The sequence below is a fragment of the Oncorhynchus masou genome, chromosome 25 (assembly GCF_036934945.1).
Source record: "Oncorhynchus masou masou isolate Uvic2021 chromosome 25, UVic_Omas_1.1, whole genome shotgun sequence".
In the NCBI taxonomy this organism is placed as follows: Eukaryota; Metazoa; Chordata; class Actinopteri; order Salmoniformes; family Salmonidae; genus Oncorhynchus; species Oncorhynchus masou.
This window is the reverse complement of record NC_088236.1, coordinates 6,931,845-6,956,678: the sequence shown is the minus strand read 5'-3', so window position 1 is coordinate 6,956,678 and position 24,834 is coordinate 6,931,845. Positions and strand designations below refer to the sequence as shown.

Genomic DNA, 24,834 nt, shown 5'->3' with positions numbered 1-24,834 from the left:
ATGTAATAAAATGGTGGTCCGATAGTCCAGGATTATGAGGAAAAACATTAAGATCCACAACATTTCGGCAATCCACAACATTCCGGCAACCACCAGGCCAATTCTTCTACCTGCATCATAAACTTTACTTTATTTGACTGAAACATTTGTTCAGCATATCAGAACACCGACCACAGCATTTGCAACACTTTCCCAATACCACAAAAGTCAGAGCTTTCAAACACGCACACTTGATGCTTTTAGTTCTATGTTGCTCTGTCTGTATGCTACGTCTTGCTTGTCCTATGTTGCTCTGTCTGTATGCTACGCCTTGCTTGTCCTATGTTGCTCTGTCTGTATGCTACGTCTTGCTTGTCCTATGTTGCTCTGCGTGTGCTCACTGCTCATTGATTGTCTGTATTGTAATTGTTTTTAATAACCTGCCCAAGGACTGCAGTTGAAAATGAGTCGGTTGGCTAAAACAGGCACTTTTACTGAAACGTTGATTAGTGTGCAGTCCCTGTAAAAATAAGCTCAAACTCTCACACACACACACACACACACACACACACACACACACACACACACACACACACACACACACTGGATAGGCCTTTGGTGTTTGCTGGTTTTGATTTGATTATAGGAATGTTGACATGTGTCGAAGGGGGGAAAGGTGTGTGTTTGTGGTGACCTCCTGTCATTCAGAGGGGGTTTCCTCACCTGGCCCCTGACCCCTGTGATGTCACCACGACGTATCATTCAAAAACACACACAACAAGGATGAAATTGAGGAAGGCAGGGCGCAGAATGTAGCTTTTTCCATACAGGCACAGTAGGCAACTTTCTATCTACTCCCACCTGAGCAATAAGAGCTTGGGTATGAGGTCTCTGGATCTATGCTGACCCCAACTGACCAAAAACACATCACTCACCTTGAAAGGACCCCACTAGATGACCAAGCCGCAAAGTCAAAACTGTCTATATCGTTAAAATGTATGACAACAAAATGTTGCTTTTTGATCTTAGTTTAAGGTTAGGCATAAGGTTAGCAGTGTGGTTACGGTTAGGTATAATTTAAGGTAAGGTTTCAAATCCGATTTTAAGAAGAGAACTAAGAGCTTCCTACTTTGCAACTTGGCCAGATAATGACGACTCTCTTGATTGACATAATGGGGATATGATATAAAAAAATCAAACATTGACATATTTCACCTTTATTTCACCTTTATTTAACTAGGTAAGTCAGTTAAGAACAAATTCTTATTTACAATGACGGCCCCCCGGCCAGACCCGGACGACGCTGGGCCATTTGTGCGCCACCCTACGGGACTCCCAATCACGGCCGGTTGTGATACAGCCTGGAATCGAACCAGGGTGTCTGTAGTGACGCCTCTAGCACTGAGTAGCAGTGCTTTGGAGCCCTGATATGATAGGATATTATATGATTGACATGATGAGAATATGATTGGATATGGATAGAGATGTTTTTGCAACAGTGATAGTGTACAACACAGGATTATGTTTAAAGAATGTCCAAATTGTCCTAATGATGATGTTATATAATAGCATAGAACAGATTAGAGTGGAATAGAGTAGAATAGAATGTTCTGAAGAGTTCACATTGTTTAAATTATTAAAGGTGTGATTATATTTGGGGTTTCGTTTAAGTAAGCATATGACGTTTCTTTTTAATATACATTTAAATGTTCATAGTTGGTATCCTTGACGCCGTTAGTAAATAAAACAAGACGCTTGCTGTCAGAAATAATGGACTTCCTCCTTTGATAAACTACTTTCGAGTCATCTTGTATGGCCAAAGGGTGGTTTGGGCTATTCTTCTCGAAAACGAATACTTTCCTCACAGATGATGAACACTCAGAACAATGAACGGCGGGCAGTTCAGCACAAGTGCCGCGGAAGGGTCCATCGGTTACGACCGAACTGCGGGAGAGAATGCGGGAAAGAAAATGCGTCTCCAAGGCAACTGAATTCGGAAGTATTTCAGCGGGTGTAATGAATGGTAGACTAAATAGGCCTATAAATGCAATCAGTAACTGATTCCGCCGCTGAGGAGGAGGAGAAGAAGAAGGATTGTGACGACAACGGTGACGATGATGATGATCAAATCAAATCAAATGTATTTATATAGCCCTTCGTACATCAGCTGATATCTCAAAGTGCTGTACAGAAACCCAGCCTAAAACCCCAAACATGATAATGTTAATAATGCTAATAAAACATACATTTAGATAAAATACATGCCTGCTGAAAACATCCATTCTCTCTCTGTAATGACATTAAGGGGGAAGCATCTGTTGTCTCTCCTGTCATTGAGCGCACCCGTAACATCAAGGCCAGACTGGGGATCAGGGTGTGAGGAAGAGAGGCATATGGGAGTGGGATTCGGTTCGGTTCTAAAAATCAACCCCTCTCTTCCGCGGTTCAGTCAGGTTGATTCATAAGGAATTGCCCGCGAGCAACGGAGGGCTTTCTGGGTTGATCTCATTCTCATAGCCAATCAGGACCACTTTATATTCGTGTAATTTTACAACAAAGATGGCAAGAACAAAAATGGTATCCTATAGTCTAGTAGGTCCAGACAATGATAGACTAATTGTAATAGCATATTAATAATACTAATAATAACCTCATAATAACATGCATAATTGATTCCTCAACATGTTATTGCTTAGCAATAATACCAATCATTGTCTATTTTGTTTTCTATCCCAAACCATTCGATTTTTCATTTTTTTACTAGTCGAAGTTGAAAACCTGAAATAATATATTTTGGCATCAGGTAATTCAGGTTCCCTTGGTGCAGTGAGATTATTTTTTGGGCTACAATAAAACATACAAAATCGAAAAATACAAAATCAATAAAAATGTGCAAAATCGAATTATTATAGCAGGGCATTTTTCAATTGTCTCGAAATATCCCCTGCTGATTAAATTAAATGTTATTTGTCACATGCTCAGGTGTAGTAGACCTTACAGTGAAATGTTATTTGTCACATGCTCAGGTGTAGTAGACCTTACAGTGAAATGCTTACTTACAAGCCTTTAACCAACAATGCATTTTTAATAAATAAATAAATAAAATTGTTAAGTAAACAATAAGAAAGAAAAGTAACAAATAATTAAAGAGAGGCAGAAAAATAACAGTAGCGGGGCTTTTTACAGGGGGTACTGGGTCAATGTGGAAGCTATATACAGGGTATTACGGTACAGAGTCAATGTGGAGGCTATATACAGGGTATTACGGTATAGAGTCAATGTGGAGGCTATATACAGGGGGTATCAGTACAGAGTCAATGTGGAGGCTATATACAGGGGTTACCGGTACAGAGTCAATGTGGAGGCTATATACAGGGGGTACCGGTACAGAGTCCATGTGGAGGCTATATACAGGGGGTACCAGTACAGAGTCAATGTGGAGGCTATATACAGGGGATACCGGTACAGAGTCAATGTGGAGGCTATATACAGGGTATTACGGTACAGAGTCAATGTGGAGGCTATATACAGGGGGTACCAGTACAGAGTCAATGTGGAGGCTATATACAGGGGGTACCGGTACAGAGTCAATGTGGAGTCTATATACAGGGGGTACCGGTACAGAATCAATGTGGAGGCTATATACAGGGTATTACGGTACAGAGTCAATGTGGAGACTATATACAGGGGGTACCGGTACAGAGTCAATGTGGAGCCTATATACAGGGTATTACGGTACAGAGTCAATGTGGAGGCTATATACAGGGGGTACCGGTACAGAGTCAATGTGGAGGCTATATACAGGGTATTACGGTACAGAGTCAATGTGGAGGCTATATACAGGGGGTACCAGTACAGAGTCAATGTGGAAGCTATATACAGGGGGTACCGGTACAGAGTCAATGTGGAGTCTATATACAGGGGGTACCGGTACAGAATCAATGTGGAGGCTATATACAGGGGGTACCGGTACAGAGTCAATGTGCTGGTGTACCGGTTAGTCTAGGTAATTGAGGTAATATGCACATGTTGGTAGAGGTAAACTGACCATGCATAGATAATAAACAGAGAGTAGCAGCGTAAAGGGGAGGGGGGCAATGCAAATAGTCTGGGTAGCCATTTGACTAGATGTTCAGGAGTCTTATGGATTGGGAGTAGAATCTGTTTAGAAGCCTCTTGGACCTAGACTTGGTGCTCCGGTACTGCTTGCCGTGTGGTAGCAGAGAGAACAGTCTATGACTAGGGTGGCTGGAGTCTTAAGACAATTTTCAGGGCCTTCCTCTGACACCGCCTGGTATAGAGGTCCTGTATGGCAGGAAGCTTGGCCCCAGTGATGTACTGGGCCATACGCACTACCCTCTGTAGTGGCTTGCGGTCGGAGACCGAGCAGTTGCCATACCAGGCAGTAATGCAACCAGTCAGGATGCTCTCGATGGTGCAGCTGTAGAACATTTTGAGGATCTGAGGACCCATGCCAAATCTTTTCAGTCTCCTGAGGGGGAATAGGTTTTGTTGTGCACTCTTCACTACTGTCTTAGTGTGGTTGGACCATGATAGTTTGTTGGTGATGCGTTGTTACCTGGGGGCGGCGAGGTTACCACCTGGGGGCGGTCCGTCAGGAAGTCCAGGATCCAGTTGCAGAGGGAGGTGTTTAGTCCCAGGGTCCTTAGCTTTGTGATCAGCTTTAAGGGCACTATGGTGTTGAACGCTGAGCTGTAGTCAATGAATAGCATTCTCACATAAGTGTTCCTTTTGTCCAGGTGTGAAAGGGCAGTGTGTAGGCAATAGAGACTGCGTCATCTGTGGATCTGTTGGTGCGGTATGCAAATCGGAGTGGGACTAGGGTTTCTGGGATAATGGTGTTGATGTGAGCCATGATCAGCCTTTCAAAGCATTTCATGGCTAAAGACATGAGCGCTACGGGTCGGTAGTCATTTAGGCAGGTTACCTTAGTGTTCTTGGGCACAGGGACTATGGTGGTCTCATGCAGTTAATTACAGTTTATGGCGGAGACCGAAAGTTTGAAACCAATTAGACTATATTTTAATTTATTTTTTAGTCAGTTAAGAACACATTCCTATTTACAATGACGGCCTACCAAAAGGCCTCCTGCAGGAATGGGGGCTGGGATAAAAAATAAAATGCAAATATTTGACAAAACACACATTCAAGACAAGAGACATCACAACACTACATAAAGAGAGACATAAGACAACAACATAGCATGGCAGCAACACATGACAACAACATAGTAGCAACACATCATGACAACAACATGCTAACAACAATACATCACGCAAAGCAGTCACAACTGTCAGTAAGAGTGTCCATGATTGAGTCTTTAAATGAAGAGATTGAGAAAAAACTATTACCGCGCCAAGACCATTAAAACGTTGGGTGCGTTCGTAAATTCGCTCTGGCTATCTACTCCGATTTCAGAGCGCTCTCGTCTGAGTGTAACAGAGCGCAGAATAACTGATGAATTTACGGCCGCTCAACACCAGTTAAATATGGCTGGTGTCAGTAAACGTTGGCACAAAAAAAAGGCGTAATTAAATTGTTGCCAGCGGGACAGTAACAGTCACCAACGCTCTAGATAACATGAAAACAGCCTGGCGGGCGTAAAATTGTCAGTATGAGGTGTTCTCTTATTTTAAAAAAGGTGTTCTCTTATTTGTGTCTGGAAATAGCTAGCCAACATTAGCCAGTTAACTTGGGTGCTTGACTGCTGTTGTGAGGTAAAAACACTTCAGTGTGCGTCTCTGAACGCCCAGAGCGCACTCTGGCACTCCAGATTGAATTTATGAACACACCCTTTGCTGCGTTTGGCTCCTGTTGCTTCTTTAGGTCACTGTAGCAGTTCTCCAGGGAAACCAGGTCTCTGTGGTAGTTCTTGACAGTCTCCAGGGCAACCAGGATGCGTCTACTGAGGGGATCCTGCTAGTGACTTGAGAAACACGTTTCTATCCACCAATGGCCAGCCGGGGAACAGGCTTCCCGCTCCATCAACCGCCCCTGCGCTTATTTGTACGAGGCACAGGTGCACATTCAGCCACAGTGAATTGAAGGGTAACAAGTTACTACTAAAGTTTTCACCTGAATTATTTCAGTTATATGGACTTGAAGTGAAAGAGATATTCTAATTTTAAAGTTAATACCGAGGACAGTTGTGTGTTGTTGTGGTCTAATACCCGTCGTCGAATTCACCTGCTGCTGTTGTAGTGTGTTGTTGTCTAATAACGTCAGCAATAAAGTCATGTAAACTAATGTCTTTCTGACTGGCAGGATAACATCACGAGGAGATTGCTGGGGGGTTTCAGGACGAAGAGACATTGCTCCAGCCAGAGGGTAAGGAGGTGTTATCAACATTGTACACATTCCTATTTACAGCAACGACCTGGGGAATAGTTACAGGGGAGAGGAGGGTTAGTAGACAGTGTAATGTAGCATGTGATTGGTTAGTAGGCAGTGTAATGTAACATGTGATTGGTGAGTAGACAGTGTAATGTAGCATGTGATTGGTTAGTAGGCAGTGTAATGTAGCATGTGATTGGTTAGTAGACAGTGTAACGTAACATGTGATTGGTTAGTAGGCAGTGTAATGTAACATGTGATTGGTTAGTAGGCAGTGTAATGTAACATGTGATTGGTTAGTAGACAGTGTAATGTAGCATGTGATTGGTTAGTAGGCAGTGTAATGTAACATGTGATTGGTTAGTAGACAGTGTAATGTAGCATGTGATTGGTTAGTAGGCAGTGTAATGTAACATGTGATTGGTTAGTAGACAGTGTAATGTAGCATGTGATTGGTTAGTAGGCAGTGTAATGTAACATGTGATTGGTTAGTAGGCAGTGTAATGTAGCATGTGATTGGTTAGTAGGCAGTGTAATGTAACATGTGATTGGTTAGTAGACAGTGTAATGTAGCATGTGATTGGTTAGTAGGCAGTGTAACGTAACATGTGATTGGTTAGTAGACAGTGTAACGTAAGATGTGATTGGTTAGTAGACAGTGTAACGTAAGATGTGATTGGTTAGTAGGCAGTGTAATGTAGCATGTGATTGGTTAGTAGGCAGTGCAATGTAGCATGTGATTGGTTAGTAGGCAGTGTAATGTAACATGTGATTGGTTAGTAGGCAGTGTAATGTAGCATGTGATTGGTTAGTAGGCAGTGTAATGTAGCATGTGATTGGTTAGTAGGCAGTGCAATGTAGCATGTGATTGGTTAGTAGACAGTGTAACGTAAGATGTGATTGGTTAGTAGGCAGTGTAACGTAACATGTGATTGGTTAGGAGACAGTGTAACGTAACATGTGATTGGTTAGTAGGCAGTGTAACGTAACATGTGATTGGTTAGTAGACAGTGTAACGTAACATGTGATTGGTTAGTAGACAGTGTAACGTAACATGTGATTGGTTAGTAGGCAGTGTAATGTAGCATGTGATTGGTTAGTAGACAGTGTAACGTAACATGTGATTGGTTAGTAGGCAGTGTAACGTAAGATGTGATTGGTTAGTAGGCAGTGTAACGTAACATGTGATTGGTTAGGAGACAGTGTAACGTAACATGTGATTGGTTAGTAGGCAGTGTAACGTAACATGTGATTGGTTAGTAGACAGTGTAACGTAACATGTGATTGGTTAGTAGACAGTGTAACGTAACATGTGATTGGTTAGTAGGCAGTGTAACGTAGCATGTGATTGGTTAGTAGGCAGTGTAACGTAGCATGTGATTGGTTAGTAGACAGTGTAACGTAACATGTGATTGGTTAGTAGGCAGTGTAACGTAACATGTGATTGGTTAGTAGGCAGTGTAACGTAACATGTGATTGGTTAGTAGGCAGTGTAACGTAACATGTGATTGGTTAGTAGGCAGTGTAACGTAACATGTGATTGGTTAGTAGACAGTGTAACGTAACATGTGATTGGTTAGTAGGCAGTGTAACGTAACATGTGATTGGTTAGTAGGCAGTGTAACGTAACATGTGATTGGTTAGTAGGCAGTGTAACGTAGCATGTGATTGGTTAGTAGACAGTGTAACGTAACATGTGATTGGTTAGTAGGCAGTGTAACGTAACGTGATTGGTTAGTAGGCAGTGTAACGTAACATGTGATTGGTTAGTAGACAGTGTAACGTAACATGTGATTGGTTAGTAGGCAGTGTAACGTAACATGTGATTGGTTAGTAGGCAGTGTAACGTAACATGTGATTGGTTAGTAGGCAGTGTAACGTAACATGAGATTGGTTAGTAGGCAGTGTAACGTAACATGTGATTGGTTAGTAGGCAGTGTAACGTAACATGTGATTGGTTAGTAGACAGTGTAACTGTAGCATGTGATTGGTTAGTAGACAGTGTAATGTAGCATGTGATTGGTTAGTAGGCAGTGTAATGTAGCATGTGATTGGTTAGTAGACAGTGTAACGTAACATGTGATTGGTTAGTAGGCAGTGTAATGTAACATGTGATTGGTTAGTAGGCAGTGTAATGTAGCATGTGATTGGTTAGTAGACAGTGTAACGTAACATGTGATTGGTTAGTAGGCAGTGTAACGTAACATGTGATTGGTTAGTAGGCAGTGTAACGTAACATGTGATTGGTTAGTAGGCAGTGTAACGTAACATGTGATTGGTTAGTAGGCAGTGTAACGTAACATGTGATTGGTTAGTAGACAGTGTAACGTAACATGTGATTGGTTAGTAGGCAGTGTAACGTAACATGTGATTGGTTAGTAGGCAGTGTAACGTAACATGTGATTGGTTAGTAGGCAGTGTAACGTAACATGTGATTGGTTAGTAGGCAGTGTAACGTAACATGTGATTGGTTAGTAGGCAGTGTAACGTAACATGTGATTGGTTAGTAGGCAGTGCAATGTTAACTGACTGTTATCTGATTCGTCAGCTCACGCTACAGCTGCCCTCTAAACTCTCACCTGAAACTCCGCCTCTACCTGGGTGTGAACTCTGCATGCAGGGGTTTTCTCCAACCCTGCACTACCGCACCTGATCCTATTACTCCGCTGTTCCCTGTGACATTGATTAGCTCAGGGATGGGCAACTCCAGTCCTCGGGATCTGACTGGTGTCACACTTTTGCCCCACACATCAATAATCAACTAATCATGATGTTCAGTTCAGTTTAATCAACTGAGGACTGGATTTGCCATCCTTTGATTATCTGAATTAGGTGTTAGAGCTGAATTAGGTGTTAGAGCAGAGCTGAATTATGTGTTAGAGCAGGGCTGAATTAGGTGTTAGAGCAGCGCTGAATTATGTGTTAGAGCAGGGCTGAATTAGGTGTTAGAGCAGGGCTGAATTAGGTGTTAGAGCAGAGCTGAATTAGGTGTTAGAGCAGAGCTGAATTAGGTGTTAGAGCAGAGCTGAATTAGGTGTTAGAGCAGAGCTGAATTAGGTGTTAGAGCAGAGCTGAATTAGGTGTTAGAGCAGAGCTGAATTAGGTGTTAGAGCAGAGCTGAATTAGGTGTTAGAGCAGGGCTGAATTAGGTGTTAGAGCAGAGCTGAATTAGGTGTTAGAGCAGGGCTGAATTAGGTGTTAGAGCAGAGCTGAATTAGGTGTTAGAGCAGAGCTGAATTAGGTGTTAGAGCAGGGCTGAATTAGGTGTTAGAGCAGAGCTGAATTAGGTGTTAGAGCAGGGCTGAATTAGGTGTTAGAGCAGAGCTGAATTAGGTGTTAGAGCAGGGCTGAATTAGGTGTTAGAGCAGGGCTGAATTATGTGTTAGAGCAGGGCTGAATTAGGTGTTAGAGCTGAGCTGAATTAGGTGTTAGAGCTGAGCTGAATTAGGTGTTAGAGCTGAATTAGGTGTTAGAGCTGAATTAGGTGTTAGAGCTGAATTAGGTGTTAGAGCTGAATTAGGTGTTTGAGCTGAATTAGGTGTTAGAGCTGAAAGAAGGAAACGCTGCTCATGCACCTGCTACGTTTGGCAAGGCTGCCTCTTCCCTCTCCTCTGTTCTGATTGGGCGGCTGGGAGGCAGTGTCTCGTTAGCTGATTGGTCTGTTTTATCAGTTTACCTGCTGCTGCCCTCTAGCTGTCCATGTAAACCGTCACTGGGGTTGAAATGAAACGGTACACTCACCAATTTCCCTCATTAGGATCAATAAAGTACTGCTACCAAGTGTTGAGTCCACACAGACCATCTGAGAAAAATCTAGACTCATCTCAACTGGTTCAAATATTGTCAGTTGAATTCAGATTTTTTTTTAAATCTTGGAACCACAAGAGGTTGTCCGATTAAAAAAAAAAAAATGTTTTTATTATTTATTTATTTTCTCCTTCGCTTTTCTCAGATGGTCGGTATGGACTCGGTTTTGTTTTCATCAAGCGTCACGATGAGGCAGTGCTGTGTTCGCTGACTGTTCTCACATCAGCTGTTACATACTTCCATGTCACCACATGTGACTGACTACCTGACCACGATGGAATAAGATAAATAAATAACTTTACATTGCATAAACGTTTGAGAGTCTATTCCTTCTATAAATCAATTAATTCAAGTGTCATCTGAATATTTGAAATCCAACATTTGTAAACATTTATCTATTAATCCAATACTGGTAGAGATGTTATACATTACATTATTTTTCTACATTACTGTAAACGTGGATGAACATGTTTAAAGAACATAATGATTGTTCTACATTACTGTAACCAGGGATTAACATGTGTAAAGAACAGTCTTTTAATCTGGCAATGACAAAACAAATAACAACCTGCTTTAAATCAGACATATCTATGTTACACATAATAATGGTTCTTTGAGGTGATTATACTGGTTTAACAAGCCATGGTGGTTGTCAGGGAATTCACTATGGACCTGGTGGTTGTCAGGGAATCCACTATGGACCTGGTGGTTGTCAGGGAATTCACTATGGACATGGTGGTTGTCAGGGAATTCACTATGGACATGGTGGTTGTCAGGGAATTCACTACGGACCTGGTGGTTGTCAGGGAATTCACTACCGACCTGGTGGTTGTCAGGGAATTCACTACCGACCTGGTGGTTGTCAGGGAATTCACTATGGACCTGGTGGTTGTCAGGGAATTCACTATGGACCTGGTGGTTGTCAGGGAATTCACTATGGACCTGGTGGTTGTCAGGGAATTCACTATGGACCTGGTGGTTGTCAGGGAATTCACTATGGACCTGGTGGTTGTCAGGGAATTCACTATGGACCTGGTGGTTGTCAGGAAATGTCAGTGTCACCCTCTTAGTGGCACAACACACACACCCTTTAATCTCTTATTGCAATAGTCATCATCTTCAGTCTTCATCTTCAGAAAAATAATGGCAAATCCTTCCCCATACCACAAGGCACGAGCCCTAAAGTCACCACTCAGCAAATAACAGAGTTGACTTTGTATCTTAATTAATACCTCATAACCTTTAATTCAAACTCTGAAACCATCAGAGGTGTCCTTATTCCACTCCTCGCCATCCCGTCAGAGCTCTGTCCTTTTCTTTAGAATAATGTGACGCACCATGGTTATCGCCTCCTGACGAACGCTGTCGACGGGCTCCTCTGCCTTCCAGAACCTCACCACCTGGCCTTCAGGGTTCACCAGGAACTTCCAGAAGTTCCACTTCGGAACCTTCTTCACAGAATCTGTATGGTGAATGGAAACAAATGGTTACTAGGCCCAACGTCTTTGTTGTGTTGTGTGCCAATGTGTTATAATAACTGCAATTCCTCCCACACCCACATTTCCCATGAAAAATATTATCTTGAATATAATATTTTACTATTTAAAAAAAAAACGTTAAGACTAAAGATAGGCATGTATGACTAGGCTTTGTTAAACTACCCTTCGTTTTTCTTGTCCTTAGAAATAGCATAAACTGTCTTTATTAAATATCAGGCTTATAATAAGCCTACTGTGCTTACCTGTTATGAATTTGAAGGCTGGCTCCGCCTCCGACCCCATGATTTTGACCTTACTGAAGATGGTGAAGGTGACGCCATAGGTGTTCTTGGCGTAGGCCTCGATGTCCCGGCTGGCCCCCATCTCGGTTTCCCCGAACTGGCCGCAGGGAAAAGCCAGGACGTTGAAATGGGACGTACCCAATTCCCGGTGCAGCTCCTGCAGAGAGCGATAGTTCATCTCAGTGTGTTCGCTGTGGCTCGCCACGTTGACAACCAGAGACGCCTGTGCCAGGGGGGAAATATATATATATATATATATATCGGGGAATTGTAAATATGCTACATCTCAGAAACAAGTAAACAACCTTTTAGATAAACTCACTGACTTTTGCAGTAGACAGACAGGGTTAGATTTTGCTGATGTGGACTTACTTTGCCTCGGTATCTCTCCAAAGAAACGCTTCTCCCTTTGGCGTCCTTCACCTCAAAAGAATAGAAATCTTGCGGCTTCCTGGACTTGGAGATTTTGAGAAAACTATGTAGCATTAATAAACATCCCATGCACACCGTCATACTCAGTAGAACCCTGACCATTCGGGCTCTCGGGTTTAAGGGCTTGGTCGGGTAGCCCCCCAAAACCTCCAGCGCCTCCATCTTGGAGGGGGAATAAGAAAGATTTGGGGCGGGGGAAAGAGTTTGAGAACGGGGGTTGAATCTGGTTGGGCCGCGGGAACATAGTGGATTTCACGATTGAGGAGGTCTCTTCCGTTTTAGGGATCAGATTTCTGTAAGGGAATTCCGTGTTTTTGGGGCGATTTAGCAGCACTTTAATCTCATCATCTAATTTTATCTGAGATTTTACAGCCAGTCCAGATATGATTAGTTTTTTTAAGACCTGTAATCATTATTAAAAATAACATTTAAAAAAATAACATAGAGAGTCAAGCAAGGCAAATCTGGAAATGTTTACTTTAGTCTAACCTACTTTTTTTTTTAAGTGAAAATTATGTAAAAATAGGCCGACAATTTATCCAATGGCTTTCAGTTAATAAGTAACCCTTTATAAGACATTCTTATGTTAAGTAAATCGTTTTTTATGTTTTTCTTTAAACAAGAATTGAGGCATCTTGATCATCTCACAAGCGCTTTTAAATCGGATGGTGAGCGGGCGGCTGAGCGCAGAGCAGACTTTAGCCAATATCCCCGTAGCCACCAGATGGCGCCATTCTCCCTGCCTGGAATTCCACGATCTGCCAGAGACTGTCTGCATTCACCGCAAGAAGAGAGCACAGAGACACGTCTTCAAGGTTTGAGTGAATGAATCAATAAATACTGTAATATCCAATAGGGGAAATTGCGTTGCAATGTAAATACTACTAAGGCAAATAAGTTTACACACCTTAAAATTCACACATTATTGGTCAGGTGCAAACGGCCAAATCTATGGTCTTATTGTACACAACAAAGACTGTAAAGGTATACAAACACCCATGATGCAAGCTGATGGTGTGACCTTTCTGCGTCAGACACAGTGGTGGAGGCCGGACTGTCTCACAGTAACATAACACCTGTCATAAGATTAACCACCTATAGGAGGAATGTGCCTAAACAGGTCTGTCCCTACACACACACACACACACACACACACGCACACGAGCATCATACACACACATGCACACGAGCATCATACACACACATACACACACGCGCTTCACACCACACACGCGCACCACAACACACCACACCAAATCTCTCGATTGCCGTTAAAAGTTCTAAAATTGTCCTCCTGAAAATATATGCACTCGTTGGACTGTAAGTCTCAATAATTGTTTGTGTTGGTGGACGTGTTATTGTAGGACTGGGTATAATCTGATTCTAGAGAACAGGACATGTTGTTGGACTGGGTTTGATCTGATTCTAGAGAACAGGACATGTTGTTGGACTGGGTTTGATCTGATTCTAGAGAACAGGACATGTTGTTGTTGTAGGACTGGGTACGATCTGATTCTAGAGAACAGGACATGTTGTTGTAGGACTGGGTACGATCTGATTCTGGAGAAGAGGACATGTTGTTGGACTGGGTTTGATCTGATTCTAAAGAACAGGACATGTTGTTGTAGGACTGGGTTTGATCTGATTCTAGAGAATAGGACATGTTGTTGTGGGACTGGGTTTGATCTGATTCTAGAGAACAGGACATGTTGTTGTAGGACTGGGTTTGATCTGATTCTAGAGAACAGGACATGTTGTTGTTGGACTGGGTTTGATCTGATTCTAGAGAACAGGACATGCTGTTGTAGGACTGGGTTTGATCTGATTCTAGAGAACAGGACATGTTGTTGTGGGACTGGGTTTGATCTGATTCTAGAGAACAGGACATGTTGTAGAACTGGGTTTGATCTGATTCTAGAGAACAGGACATGTTGTTGGACTGGGTTTGATCTGATTCTAGAGAACAGGACATGTTGTTGTAGGACTGGGTTTGATCTGATTCTAGAGAACAGGACATGTTGTTGTTGGACTGGGTTTGATCTGATTCTAGAGAACAGGACATGCTGTTGTAGGACTGGGTTTGATCTGATTCTAGAGAACAGGACATGTTGTTGTGGGACTGGGTTTGATCTGATTCTAGAGAACAGGACATGTTGTTGTAGGACTGGGTATGGTCTGATTCTAGAGAACAGGACATGTTGTAGAACTGGGTTTGATCTGATTCTAGAGAACAGGACATGTTGTTGTACTGGGTTTGATCTGATTCTAGAGAACAGGACATGTTGTAGAACTGGGTTTGATCTGATTCTAGAGAACAGGACATGTTGTTGTGGGACTGGGTTTGATCTGATTCTAGAGAACAGGACATGTTGTAGAACTGGGTTTGATCTGATTCTAGAGAACAGGACATGTTGTAGAACTGGGTTTGATCTGATTCTAGAGAACAGGACATGTTGTAGAACTGGGTTTGATCTGATTCTAGAGAACAGGACATGTTGTTGTGGGACTGGGTTTGATCTGATTCTAGAGAACAGGACATGTTGTAGAACTGGGTTTGATCTGATTCTAGAGAACAGGACATGTTGTTGTTGGACTGGGTACGATCTGATTCTAGAGAACAGGACATGTTGTTGGACTGGGTTTGATCTGATTCTAGAGAACAGGACATGTTGTTGTGGGACTGGGTTTGATCTGATTCTAGAGAACAGGACATGTTGTTGGACTGGGTTTGATCTGATTCTAGAGAACAGGACATGTTGTTGTTGTAGGACTGGGTACGATCTGATTCTAGAGAACAGGACATGTTGTTGTAGGACTGGGTACGATCTGATTCTGGAGAAGAGGACATGTTGTTGGACTGGGTTTGATCTGATTCTAAAGAACAGGACATGTTGTTGTAGGACTGGGTTTGATCTGATTCTAGAGAATAGGACATGTTGTTGTGGGACTGGGTTTGATCTGATTCTAGAGAACAGGACATGTTGTTGTAGGACTGGGTTTGATCTGATTCTAGAGAACAGGACATGTTGTTGTTGGACTGGGTTTGATCTGATTCTAGAGAACAGGACATGCTGTTGTAGGACTGGGTTTGATCTGATTCTAGAGAACAGGACATGTTGTTGTGGGACTGGGTTTGATCTGATTCTAGAGAACAGGACATGTTGTAGAACTGGGTTTGATCTGATTCTAGAGAACAGGACATGTTGTTGGACTGGGTTTGATCTGATTCTAGAGAACAGGACATGTTGTTGTAGGACTGGGTTTGATCTGATTCTAGAGAACAGGACATGTTGTTGGACTGGGTTTGATCTGATTCTAGAGAACAGGACATGCTGTTGTAGGACTGGGTTTGATCTGATTCTAGAGAACAGGACATGTTGTTGTGGGACTGGGTTTGATCTGATTCTAGAGAACAGGACATGTTGTTGTAGGACTGGGTATGGTCTGATTCTAGAGAACAGGACATGTTGTAGAACTGGGTTTGATCTGATTCTAGAGAACAGGACATGTTGTTGTACTGGGTTTGATCTGATTCTAGAGAACAGGACATGTTGTAGAACTGGGTTTGATCTGATTCTAGAGAACAGGACATGTTGTTGTGGGACTGGGTTTGATCTGATTCTAGAGAACAGGACATGTTGTAGAACTGGGTTTGATCTGATTCTAGAGAACAGGACATGTTGTAGAACTGGGTTTGATCTGATTCTAGAGAACAGGACATGTTGTAGAACTGGGTTTGATCTGATTCTAGAGAACAGGACATGTTGTTGTGGGACTGGGTTTGATCTGATTCTAGAGAACAGGACATGTTGTAGAACTGGGTTTGATCTGATTCTAGAGAACAGGACATGTTGTTGTTGGACTGGGTACGATCTGATTCTAGAGAACAGGACATGTTGTTGGACTGGGTTTGATCTGATTCTAGAGAACAGGACATGTTGTTGTGGGACTGGGTTTGATCTGATTCTAGAGAACAGGACATGTTGTTGGACTGGGTTTGATCTGATTCTAGAGAACAGGACATGTTGTAGAACTGGGTTTGATCTGATTCTAGAGAACAGGACATGTTGTTGTTGGACTGGGTTTGATCTGATTCTAGAGAACAGGACATGTTGTAGAACTGGGTTTGATCTGATTCTAGAGAACAGGACATGTTGTTGGACTGGGTTTGATCTGATTCTAAAGAACAGGACATGTTGTTGTAGAACTGGGTTTGATCTGATTCTAGAGAACAGGACATGTTGTTGTTGGACTGGGTTTGATCTGATTCTAGAGAACAGGACATGTTGTAGAACTGGGTTTGATCTGATTCTAGAGAACAGGACATGTTGTAGAACTGGGTTTGATCTGATTCTAGAGAACAGGACATGTTGTAGAACTGGGTTTGATCTGATTCTAGAGAACAGGACATGTTGTTGTTGGACTGGGTATGGTCTGATTCTGTGTGAAAGAGGGCTTGTTCTCACATTTGTAGGTTTTCACAATACTAAATGTTTTTGTGCATCTTTTGTAAAATTGTTTTTGTTTAATTGCTGAGAAAAAAATGTATTAATAAAAAGTACAAAAAATACTATATATACTAATTATCCTATACTGTGATCCTGTACTGTATATTCAGACCAGCTAGTGTATCCAACACGTCTCCATGTACATTTTTCTACGGAATGTATTGTCTAACGAATCGGCTTCTGGATATTGTCTTTAGAATAAAGACGGTCAATCTGGGTGTCCACCTGGTAAATGAAACCGAGAAGGCTTACAGACAGGTCAGAGATGTGGAGGAGCACGTTCCTTACTACAATGCTGCGGACCACCGCCACGACATCATGCTGCTACAGACAGGTCAGGATCATTCATAAACAATCAATTGCACCAAAAATAATCCATGATATTTCTCATTCAAAATTAGGTGTAAAAACAGATTGAGTGACCCACCACATGTATTTGAGAATAATGTTGTTTTTTATTTAAAGTAATGACCACAACCACAAATAATGGTTTGGATTTATAAATAGCGCGTTTCAACCTATGGATGTACTCAAAGCGCTTTACATAGTAAGGGGGAAACTCACCTCGTCCACGGTCAATGTGTGGCACCCAGTTGGGAGATGTGGGCTACCACTGTTTGTACCAGAAGGTCCACTACACATCAGCTAATAAGATACATATACTTGCGTCACCTTGCACGTGTCCTAGTGATGCGCGTGTTGACTCATAACCCGCAGTCCCCGCGGTTATATCCACGGGGCAGACGGGTTTAGGGTCATTAAATAAGGGCGATTTGAATAAAGCGAAAACAATCTTTAAAATATCCATACATGTATAATTATTGTGTCGTTTATAATCTATAGGCTACCTTGACGTTATTCTTGCAGTAGTACATAAACCTAAACTAAACCGTAGGGCTTAACCCTACACGCCAATCACCAAATAATGTTTATGGGAACAGGCAGAACAAGTTCATGTCAATCCACGGAGGTAAACGTGACATTGTCGGAGTTTAATTCAATAAGACAAAATCTGCGAAATGAGAGTTGAAAAAGTGATGGGAAGGCCAGAAAAGTAATATTTGGGAAAGATTGGTTAAGTGTTCAGAGCAGTTAATAGCAGTGCCGTCTATGTTCTGTGTGATTGTGAGGCGCTATACAAATTCCACAGGCACAACACGACCGAGGTCAAGTTGGATATTCAACGGATATTAGCGCTTTCAAACCACTTGAGCCACAGACTCCAAATCAGTGTCATGATGTTGGAAAAAATTGCGCACAACATTGCACAGGTCTTATTGGAAAGCATTAATTTGCTTTCCAAAGCTAATAAACACGTGGAAAAGTAAAGCAGCATTTTGTATTCCAAGTTGAATTAGTTAGGGAGCGTAAACAAAGTACAAACTTTTTTTTACATTCGAATTTCAATAGCTCCTTGGTCATGTGACCTACTTGACTGAAACAAGTTTCAGAATGTCCACTTGCTACCCTTCTATATTGCACACCCTTTAGTTTGTCCAATTTCATCTCACATGATTTTTACATTACATTTTTCAAAATGTTACATTTCAATAGCTAATTGGTCATGTGACCTACTGACTTCAAACAAGGTCCAGAATGTCCACTCAGTGGACCTGCACGTTGTATATCCGTTATTGTCCATTTTCAGCTCAGGTGATTTTACAAGAATTCTGTGAACCTTTGTAATTTCAATAGTTCCTTGGTCATGTGACCTACAACGCTCATACTACTTTCAGAATATCCACTGACTAGCCTTATACATGGCACACCCTGTTGTTTGTCCATTTTCATCTCACACGTTTTTACATACATTTTTCAAACATTCTAATTTCAATAGCTAATTGGTCATGTGACCTACTGGACTCAAACAAGGTTCCGAATGTCCACTCAGTGGGCCTACACTTTGCGCATCCTTTATATTAGTCAATTTTCAACTCATAAGATTTTACATACATTTTTCAAACTTTCTAATTTGTGACCTACTGACTACTTTCAGTATGTCCACGGACTGGTGGAGACGGGCACTACTAGACGTCTAGTGTGATAACGCGACCGATCCCGGGGTGTTATTGGGGCGGCAGGGTAGCCTAGTGGATAGAGCGTTGGACTAGTAACCGAAAGGTTGCAAGTTTGAATCCCCAAGCTGACAAGGTACAAATCTGTCGTTCTGCCCCTGAACAGGCAGTTAACCCACTGTTCCTAGGCCGTCATTGAAAATAAGAATTTGTTCTTAACTTACTTGCCTAGTAAAATAAAGGTAAAAATGAAATTATAGCTGGGGAGAGTTCTCTTTTCTTTGAGAAGGCAAGGCGCCATGGAGTTGGTTCGCCCCAAGAGAGGGGCCCAAGCCCTGGAAAGCGTCGCGGTTATGGCGACGTCCGGTGAGCTCTCGCTGGTCCTTGAAAATCCGGGGGAAGAGGGTGTAAATCTCTCACCGGGCCGTAACCCATATCCGCAGCAGGTCTCCAAGGTGAACAGCCTTTAGCATGTTAGAACAACGTAGGTAAGGGAAGTTGGAAACTCAGATCAGCAGCTGACTTTGAACTGGTGCGGACCAGGGGAATCTGACTGTTTAATTCAAACAAAGCATTGCGAAGGCCCAAGGTGGGTGTTGATGCGATGTGATTTCTGCCTTGTGCTCTGAGTGTCAAAGTGGAGAAATTCGATGAAGCGTGGGTAACAATGACTCTCTTAAGGAGTCTTTAGCAAATAGTAAGGGAGATAACTAGGCAAGTCAGTTAAGAACAAATTCTAATTTTCAATGACGGCCTAGGAACAGTGGGTTAACTGCCTGTTTAGGGGCAGAACGACAGATTTGTACCTTGTCAGCTCGGGGGTTTGAACTTACAACCTTCCGATTACTGCTGTTTTCTAGTCCAACGCTCTAACCACAAGGCTACCCTGCCGCCCCTATAGCAGGGCTCTTCCAATCCCTCCCTGTATGCCATCTGTTTTCAGGTGTCGCTAACAATGCAAACCAAAATGGGAGTTAAATTGGTACTAGTCCGTACGCGAAGAGAGTCCTGCAGATGGTGACGGCTGTTGACTGTTAAAAGGCATAAGAGTCATGTCCTTCGGGTATGGATGTGGTCGCAAGACCAAACCTGGAGTGTACACACTCACATCTAAATACCAGGACTGGATCAATACAACCATCCAAACCGCTGGCTGATATAGCCAAATTCTGTCTATTCTGAAAAACATTGATACACTGTGAGGAAAAATGCTATTTAATATAATTATTTTTTAGCAACTGGAAAACACAAAGTGTCATGCTCCTTAAATATGAATTAATATCATTATTATTATTATCATCATTATTATAATTAATATCAGTATCATTATTATAATTATTATCATCATTATTATTAATATCATTATTATTATAAGTAATATTATTATTATCATTATTATAATTAATATCAGTATCATTATTATTATAAGTAATATCATTATTATTATTATTATTATTATAATTAATATCAGTATCATTATTATTATAATTAATATCACCATTATTATTAATATAATAATAATAATTATTAGAATTAATATCATAATTATTATTATATTATATATTTCCCATGCCAATAAAGCCCTTGAATTGAAATGGACTGAGAGTGCTGCCACGTTCAAAACAGCTCAGAACTGGGAAGTTGGACATTTCCAACTTCAGTGCATTCAAAACAACTGGCGAACTCGGAAGAAAATGAGCTCAGACTGGGAAAAATCCAACTAGGGACCTTGGGCCTCTGTCTAGAGCTCCGACTTTCCTACCTGAAGATCACTGACGTCGTGATTTGACCTCGTATTCTTCCGAGTTCCCAGTTGTTTTGAACGTGGCTTGCATCACAAGGGGTCAGGAGGAGATGAGAGACAACCCACCTGCCCAGCGGACCAATCAGACTGACACATTAACCTTTTTAACCCCTCACCCCTGCAGCGATTGGGTTTCCTGGGTAAATAACACACTCACTTTTCACAAACTAACTCAAACTGCAGAAACAAATAACTCACCTGAAGTGCAGACCAAAAATATATATGTTTTCCTTTATTTAACGAGGCAAGTCAGTTATGAAGAAATTCTTATTTTCAATGACGACCAAGGAACAGTGGGTTAACTGGTCTAGGAACAGTGGGTTAACTGGTCTAGGAACAGTGGGGTTAACTGGTCTAGGAACAGTGGGTTAACTGGTCTAGGAACAGTGGGTTAACTGGTCTAGGAACAGTGGGTTATAACTGGTCTAGGAACATTGGGTTAACTGGTCTAGGAACAGTGGGTTAACTGGTCTAGGAACAGTGGGTTTAACTGGTCTAGGAACAGTGGGTTAACTGGTCTAGGAACAGTGGGTTATAACTGGTCTAGGAACATTGGGTTATAACTGGTCTAGGAACATTGGGTTAACTGGCCCTGGGAACAGTGGGTTAAATGCCTCGTTCAGGGGCAGAACAACAGATTTTTACCTTGTCAGCTCAGGGATTCAATCTTGCAACCTTTCGGCTACTAGTCCAACACTCTTAACCACTAGGCTACCTAATTTAGATTTATTTATATGGTGCAGACGTCATCACGTCATTATGAGATATGTAACCCTGATATCTATTATGAGATACAGTACGCTATCTAGAGATGGCGTGACACAATTCCCCGTAACTGTCCCCAAACTCCCTGTTTTTACAGGAATCCTGGTTGGAGTACTCCCAGATTTCCTGCTTATTCCCTCCCTGATTTATATTTTTTGTAACCCTATCGAGATCATTCATCTACTGTCCTCAAGGTGTCCAATAATTATGTCAATGACCCACTCACCTTGTGTCCCAGCTCCCTAATGAAAAGGACGGAGTACAACCTGAAGCCGTTGAATAGTGGATGACCCACTCACCTTGTGTCCCAGCTCCCTAATGAAAAGGACGGAGTACAGCTAGCCAACCTCTACCGAATTGAACTCCAACTACCCGGTCAACATTCCGCGTCGTTCCACAGGTAGTATCACATTTTCATTTCACTTCATTACAGTACAACGGTTTGATTTGTCGTTCTTCCAACGTAGCTAGCCAGCTAGCCCCCGAATAGCAGCACTGTAGTAACTATTACAGTACAACGGTTTGTTTTGTTTGATCGTAGCTAGCTAGCTACATAGCCGTCTTTGTATCTAAGACAATTGTGTAGCCTAGAGCGATTTTCTAGGTTAGCCAGCCAGCTATTGTCGTTCTTTTAAAGTAACGGAACGCAATCAACCTTGCTAGCTAGCCAGCTAGCCCCCGAATAGCAGCACTGTAGAAACTATTACACTCGACGGAACGACTTGATTAGTGTAGTGTCAACATCGCAGCCACTACCAGCTAGCCTACTCCAGCAGTACCTACTCCAGCAGTTTCATTTCAATCATTTTAGTCAATAAGATTCTTGCTACGTAAGCTTAACTTTCTGAACATTCGAGACGTGTAGTCCACTTGTCATTCCAATCTCCTTTGCATTAGCGTAGCCTCTTCTGTACCCTGTTAACTATGTGTCTATCTATCCCTGTTCTCTCCTCTCTGCACAGACCATACAAACGCTCCACACCGCGTGGCCGCGGCCACCCTAATCTGGTGGTCCCAGCGCGCACGACCCACGTGGAGTTCCTGGTCTCCGGTAGCCTCTGGAACTGCCGATCTGCGGCCAACAAGGCAGAGTTCATCTCAGCCTATGCCTCCCTCCAGTCCCTCGACTTCCTGGCACTGACGGAAACATGGATCACCACAGATAACACTGCTACTCCTACTGCTCTCTCTTCGTCCGCCCACGTGTTCTCGCACACCCCGAGAGCTTCTGGTCAGCGGGGTGGTGGCACCGGGATCCTCATCTCTCCCAAGTGGTCATTCTCTCTCTCCCCCTTACCCATCTATCTATCGCCTCCTTTGAATTCCATGCTGTCACAGTTACCAGCCCTTTCAAGCTTAACATTCTTATCATTTATCGCCCTCCAGGTTCCCTCGGAGAGTTCATCAATGAGCTTGATGCCTTGATAAGCTCCTTTCCTGAGGACGGCTCACCTCTCACAGTCCTGGGCGACTTTAACCTCCCCACGTCTACCTTTGACTCATTCCTCTCTGCCTCCTTCTTTCCACTCCTCTCCTCTTTTGACCTCACCCTCTCACCTTCCCCCCTACTCACAAGGCAGGCAATACGCTCGACCTCATCTTTACTAGATGCTGTTCTTCCACTAACCTCACTGCAACTCCCCTCCAAGTCTCCGACCACTACCTTGTATCCTTTTCCCTCTCGCTCTCATCCAACACTTCCCACACTGCCCCTACTCGGATGGTATCGCGCCGTCCCAACCTTCGCTCTCTCTCCCCCGCTACTCTTTCCTCTTCCATCCTTTCATCTCTTCCCTCTGCTCATACCTTCTCCAACCTTTCTCCTGACTCTGCCTCCTCAACCCTCCTCTCTTCCCTTTCTGCATCCTTTGACTCTCTATGTCCCCTATCCTCCAGGCCGGCTCGGTCCTCCCCTCCCGCTCCGTGGCTCGATGACTCATTGCGAGCTCACAGAACAGAGCTCCGGGCAGCCGAGCGGAAATGGAGGAAAACTCGCCTCCCTGCGGACCTGGCATCCTTTCACTCCCTCCTCTCTACATTTTCCTCCTCTGTCTCTGCTGCTAAAGCCACTTTCTACCACTCTAAATTCCAAGCATCTGCCTCTAACCCTAGGAAGCTCTTTGCCACCTTCTCCTCCCTCCTGAATCCTCCTCCCCCTCCCCCCCTCCTCCCTCTCTGCAGATGACTTCGTCAACCATTTTGAAAAGAAGGTCGACGACATCCGATCCTCGTTTGCTAAGTCAAACGACACCGCTGGTTCTGCTCACACTGCCCTACCCTGTGCTCTGACCTCTTTCTCCCCTCTCTCTCCAGATGAAATCTCGCTTCTTGTGACGGCCGGCCGCCCAACAACCTGCCCGCTCGACCCTATCCCCTCCTCTCTCCTCCAGACCATTTCCGGGGACCTTCTCCCTTACCTCACCTCGCTCATCAACTCATCCCTGACCGCTGGCTACGTCCCTTCCGTCTTCAAGAGAGCGAGAGTTGCACCCCTTCTGAAGAAACCTACACTCGATCCCTCCGATGTCAACAACTACAGACCAGTATCCCTTCTTTCTTTTCTCTCCAAAACTCTTGAACGTGCCGTCCTTGGCCAGCTCTCCCGCTATCTCTCTCAGAATGACCTTCTTGATCCAAATCAGTCAGGTTTCAAGACTAGCCATTCAACTGAGACTGCTCTTCTCTGCATCACGGAGGCGCTCCGCACTGCTAAAGCTAACTCTCTCTCCTCTGCTCTCATCCTTCTAGACCTATCGGCTGCCTTCGATACTGTGAACCATCAGATCCTCCTCTCCACCCTCTCCGAGTTGGGCATCTCCGGCGCGGCCCACGCTTGGATTGCGTCCTACCTGACAGGTCGCTCCTACCAGGTGGCGTGGCGAGAATCTGTCTCCTCGCCACGCGCTCTCACCACTGGTGTCCCCCAGGGCTCTGTTCTAGGCCCTCTCCTATTCTCGCTATACACCAAGTCACTTGGCTCTGTCATAACCTCACATGGTCTCTCCTATCATTGCTATGCAGACGACACACAATTAATCTTCTCCTTTCCCCCTTCTGATGACCAGGTGGCGAATCGCATCTCTGCATGTCTGGCAGACATATCAGTGTGGATGACGGATCACCACCTCAAGCTGAACCTCGGCAAGACGGAGCTGCTCTTCCTCCCGGGGAAGGACTGCCCGTTCCATGATCTCGCCATCACGGTTGACAACTCCACTGTGTCCTCCTCCCAGAGCGCTAAGAACCTTGGCGTGATCCTGGACAACACCCTGTCGTTCTCAACCAACATCATGGCGGTGGCCCGTTCCTGTAGGTTCATGCTCTACAACATCCGCAGAGTACGACCCTGCCTCACACAGGAAGCGGCGCAGGTCCTAATCCAGGCACTTG

At 43.3% G+C, this 24,834-nt stretch overlaps 2 protein-coding genes across 3 annotated transcripts in view; one reads left to right on the top strand and one right to left on the bottom strand.

The window, feature by feature from the left end:
• Positions 1 to 24,834, top strand: part of LOC135513724 (anthrax toxin receptor 2-like) — a 1,178,227-nt gene that overhangs the window by 813,506 nt on the left and 339,887 nt on the right. The window lies entirely within an intron of this gene.
• Positions 10,507 to 12,751, bottom strand: LOC135513477 (probable glutathione peroxidase 8). 2 transcript variants are annotated; one of them, XM_064936355.1, is made up of 3 exons: positions 12,293 to 12,751; positions 11,882 to 12,077; positions 10,507 to 11,602 (listed from the first exon to the last, which is right to left on the bottom strand). In XM_064936355.1, exons 1-3 carry the CDS (start codon positions 12,512 to 12,514, stop codon positions 11,439 to 11,441), a joined length of 582 nt encoding a protein of 193 aa, XP_064792427.1. In that variant the 5' UTR covers positions 12,515 to 12,751; the 3' UTR covers positions 10,507 to 11,438. The 2 variants fall into 2 exon arrangements, with proteins under 2 accessions (XP_064792427.1, XP_064792426.1); XM_064936354.1 differs by having other exon boundaries at positions 11,882 to 12,143; positions 12,293 to 12,742.

Bases quoted from the DNA above. Each gene is read 5' to 3' on its own strand.
- LOC135513477 (XM_064936354.1), bottom strand. From the start codon at position 12,514: ATGGAGGCGCTGGAGGTTTTGGGGGGCTACCCGACCAAGCCCTTAAAC. The intron at 12,144-12,292 runs GTAAGTCCACAT...CCCCTGGCACAG, and splicing joins TGGAGAGATACCGAGGCAAA to GCGTCTCTGGTTGTCAACGT. The intron at 11,603-11,881 runs GTAAGCACAGTA...TTCACCATACAG, and splicing joins AGCCTTCAAATTCATAACAG to ATTCTGTGAAGAAGGTTCCG.